The sequence below is a fragment of the Bidens hawaiensis genome, unplaced genomic scaffold, assembly GCF_021521415.1.
Source record: "Bidens hawaiensis isolate Kalapana, Puna unplaced genomic scaffold, B.hawaiensis_p1.1 tig00030579_1, whole genome shotgun sequence".
NCBI classification, from domain to species: Eukaryota; Viridiplantae; Streptophyta; class Magnoliopsida; order Asterales; family Asteraceae; genus Bidens; species Bidens hawaiensis.
This window is the reverse complement of record NW_027495110.1, coordinates 78,440-82,435: the sequence shown is the minus strand read 5'-3', so window position 1 is coordinate 82,435 and position 3,996 is coordinate 78,440. Positions and strand designations below refer to the sequence as shown.

Genomic DNA, 3,996 nt, shown 5'->3' with positions numbered 1-3,996 from the left:
TTTCATACTTATTCAACAAAATGTTTTATATTTGAATCTTAAACCACAAACGTAGTTGTATACTTTACCTAAATAATTGCTCGATTTGGTGTTCTATGCTTATATGCCTATGTGTTTATCGCATTTGGTTGGTGGAACTATAAATACCTAGACTATTTGGCATCCCCTTATAGCAAGGTTTTGTTAACGTAATGCAATTAACGATAACTATAAAATCCTAGACCATTTGGCATCCCCTTATAGCAAGGTGTCGTTAACGTAATGCAATTAACGATAACTATGACTATTTGGCATCCCCTTATAGCTAGGTGTCGCTAATGTGTTTAGCGATATATATTTATCCAAATTACCACTTTTATTTATCGTTTCGTATGCAAGTTTTGTGGCTATCTTTATTATATACTAATATGATTAAACTTATGAATTGCTCACCAACCTTTGTGTTGACAAACTTTATTTTATGAAATGTTGCAGGTTTGCATCTTGGTTGATTTATGATTGTGAAGAAAACGACATCAAAGACCTCAGGATATTAGTAAAAATGAACAATATCAAATTTGCCATATTTTGTGATATCTTGTTTATGGTTATTTTATGGATAATTGTTATGTGACATTTTCGATGTTGTGAAATGAAATGAGTTTATTAAATACTATCACTTTAATTAGTGTCATGTGCTTATGGACAATCGTTACACCTCGGCATGTTCCGCCGCCTTTGGTCGTTGTGTGACAATTAAATTTTGACATTTTTCTATTCAAATCTCCCCACTTGGAAGTCATTTTATCCATGTTTCGATCGGTTGCACCGGAAAGTTTTTCGAAATGTGCAATAACACGTCTCCATAACAACTCTCGTTTTTGTTGGTTTCCGTGTTTTTTTTGTTTCGGAGGCGTGTAAATAAGCCTTGGTCAAGGCGACCTCCTTCGCGGACGACCAAGGTCTACGGACGATGGCATCCTCCTCCGCGGGTTCATCTTCATCCACATCGTCGTCTTCATCACGAAAAGCACGTGCAAATTGATGTATAACATTGTTATCCTCTAAAGGATCGACGGACGTTTGTGACGGTTGAGATTGAAACGTTTCAAAAGGATTATTTTGAAATATTTGGCTAGAAAAAGGTGGAATAAACGGTTGGTTTTGATACGGTGTCGATGAAAACGGTGAATTAAATGTTTGAGATTGAAATGGTTGGTTTTGGAACGGTTGTGGTTGAAAAGGTTGTTGTTGGAATGGTTGGGTTGTGTCGGGTTCATCTTGTAATCGGAATCTCGCCGACTCGCCAAGATTTTGTCGAACCTTTGGTCGGGATTGGGTTTTCTTTTAACCCGAGCCACGTTTCTTTGAACCCTCCATTTGTTTGATGTTAGAATGTTGTTTGTAGTAGAGGATTTGAGTTGGATTTGAAGATGGATTTGATTATATTTATATAGGTTAATTAAGTTTTTTTTATCTCCTCAACGGTCACATTAACGGTTAAATTGAGTGCGTGATGGCCATCACGGCCGGTCCCCCATCACACGTGATGGGAGGACCGGCGATGGTGTTCCCGTGACCGTCACGCGTGATGGCCACGCTATAAGGGACCACCCCCACTTCCCGTAGTAGCTTATTGTAACCGAAATTACATAAATTGGCGTAAAGACACGGAATAATACGTACACCATACCATATGTTGACATGTCGACGTCCGGTGACGTTAAACCGCCGAGAAGCAAGGCCAAGTTTCTGTGCAGCCATGGCGGTAAGATCCTCCCTCGCCCGTCCGACGGCCTTCTTAAATACGTTGGCGGAGAGACTCGCGTCATCTCGGTTCCCCGCAACATTACCTTCATCGGTACGTAACGCAACGCAACTTCTCTCAATCTCAAACCCTAATTTATTCGTATCGTAATGTTGTTAGGGTTTTCGTTAACAAATACACGATCTGATCATGAATTTGAGACGTTAAATAAATAGTGTAATTAGGTTTCCATTTCATTATTCGGAATCATGAATGTGTTGATTATGAAGAAAATAGTGAGATTAGCCTCTGATTTCCGTAACTGTTTGAAGAAAATAGTTAACGTTAACGTAATATTCGTTCGAATCATTTGTTTCAACGTGATGCGTAAGAATTAGACGACGGGATCATGAATTTGAAAGAATTGTGACGATAATTAGTGAAATTAGAGCTCCGATCTCGTTAACTGTTCTCGTGCCTACGTTTCATCGTAGAAATGACGGTTGTTTGGAATCATGAATATGTTGATTTTGGTGTAAACGACCGAACACTCTCGAGCTCGTCTCATTTTACTTTTAAAAAGTCTTGGCTCTTTTTGAGCTAAACTTCTAAAGCTCGCGCTCATCTCGTTGGTAGGTTTTCAAGCTTGAGCTGGGCTCAGGCTCAGCTCGTTTGAGCTGGGGCCTGGGTTCAATTCAACTTATCTGTAAGCCAATATCCAGTAGCTCACGAGCGTAAGCGCTTGGCTAGTTCACACCCCTACCTACTTGACCCTGATATATGCATAAATTGGGAATCTCATTTTAAGCTATTAGCTTACAGAGAACATAATCAGAAAATCATTAATTTTGTTATTACTCATTTTAGATCTGATGAAGAAGCTTAACAGTCTGATCGACGGCGATGTAACACTAAAGTACCGGTTAATCCAAGAGGACCTCGATGCCTTAGTCACCGTAAAATCCGACGAAGATCTCCGCCACATGTTCGAAGAATACGACCGCCAGCTGGACCTCATTGGAACACCACGCCTCCGAACCTTTCTTTTTCCTGCCACTCCAATCATCGTCGACAACCCAATGGATCGTTACTCTCTCGAGCTGCGTTACATCAATTCCATCAATGGCATTATCGTAAATCCAACACCTATGTATAACAACAGAAACTTCAGGCCTTCAACTATTAACACTAGCCAAACAAGTTTCACCATTTCTTCTGTGTGCTCGTACCCACGAACACCACCAGAAACCGCGGTTCCTGCAATGAGCCATGATGTTATGAGCCCAGAACCGGGTGGGTTGCGTAAGGTGAGCTCAATGGGCCCAATGCCCTGGGCCCGTAGCTCACCTAACTTATGCAACCTTGGTGGTGGGTCCCAAACTCATTGTCACCGACAACCACCGCCACCACCGCCACCACAACCCCACCACTACCTGTATCCCAAACCGCCACTAGATCCTAGCCCTCATAAAGTTTCTAGCCCTGACCACCATTTTATGAGGGTCAGAGCTAGTGATTACTATAGGCACCCAGCAGGTTCACCAAACTTGAGCCGAAGTGCGTATTTGGGTTACCATAAAGGTTCGCCTTATGATGAGTATCACACGTATAATAGGTATGATCGGGAAAGCCCTCCCGGGAGTCGTTAACCTTGTTTGGATTGGTGGATGTTGAAGAATATGAAGGGTGGTTTTGTAGGGGTGATGAACAAGAATGAAGTATTGAGGCTGAGGTTTTGATTGTATGTAATGTTTGTGGTTTGGGTTCAGCTGGTTGAGTTTCTGTATGGAATTTTGATCAATTGAGTTGAGTTATCCAAGTCTTATTCGATTCAAGGTTACCTGAATGAATGAAGGCAACAAGTTATGTCGTTTTTGCATATGTTAATAGTTTATTGCGTGTAAAACCTAGCACGAATCTAAAATCGTGTATGGCATATGAACCCAAAAACAACTCGGATATCATAATAATATCATTCTAGTTGATATATAACTGTTATATAATTTACCACGCACATCCATAAAAAAATTTAGCGTCATCCTTAATATAATATATTGTTATTTGAACTTCACAATTCATACCTCTGTAATTTTCTATTGGTAAATTTTATTATGAAGTTATTCAAGTTGTGAATGTGTTTCTGGTTGAATCGGTGTTACTCTTTAAATTCCTTTTATGCAATTATATCTTGTTCTGTCTTTTTTATGATATTGAAAAAAGTAACAGTTTTGTTCTAAAATTCTTTAATCATTGTGTTTTGACAATAAAAT

The 3,996-nt window shown here is 39.8% G+C and overlaps 1 protein-coding gene across 1 annotated transcript; it reads left to right on the top strand.

Moving 5' to 3' along the window:
• The first annotated feature begins 1,683 nt into the window (after window positions 1-1,683).
• On the top strand, window positions 1,684-3,375 carry LOC143580746 (uncharacterized). Its single transcript, XM_077063691.1, has 2 exons — window positions 1,684-1,840; window positions 2,594-3,375. Exons 1-2 carry the CDS (start codon window positions 1,684-1,686, stop codon window positions 3,373-3,375), a joined length of 939 nt encoding a protein of 312 aa, XP_076919806.1.
• The last annotated feature ends 621 nt before the right edge of the window (window positions 3,376-3,996 follow it).

Coding starts and splice junctions, on each gene's coding strand:
- LOC143580746 (XM_077063691.1), top strand. CDS start 1,684: ATGTCGACGTCCGGTGACGTTAAACCGCCGAGAAGCAAGGCCAAGTTT. Junction 1,841..2,593: donor CCGCAACATTACCTTCATCG/GTACGTAACGCA, acceptor TACTCATTTTAG/ATCTGATGAAGAAGCTTAAC.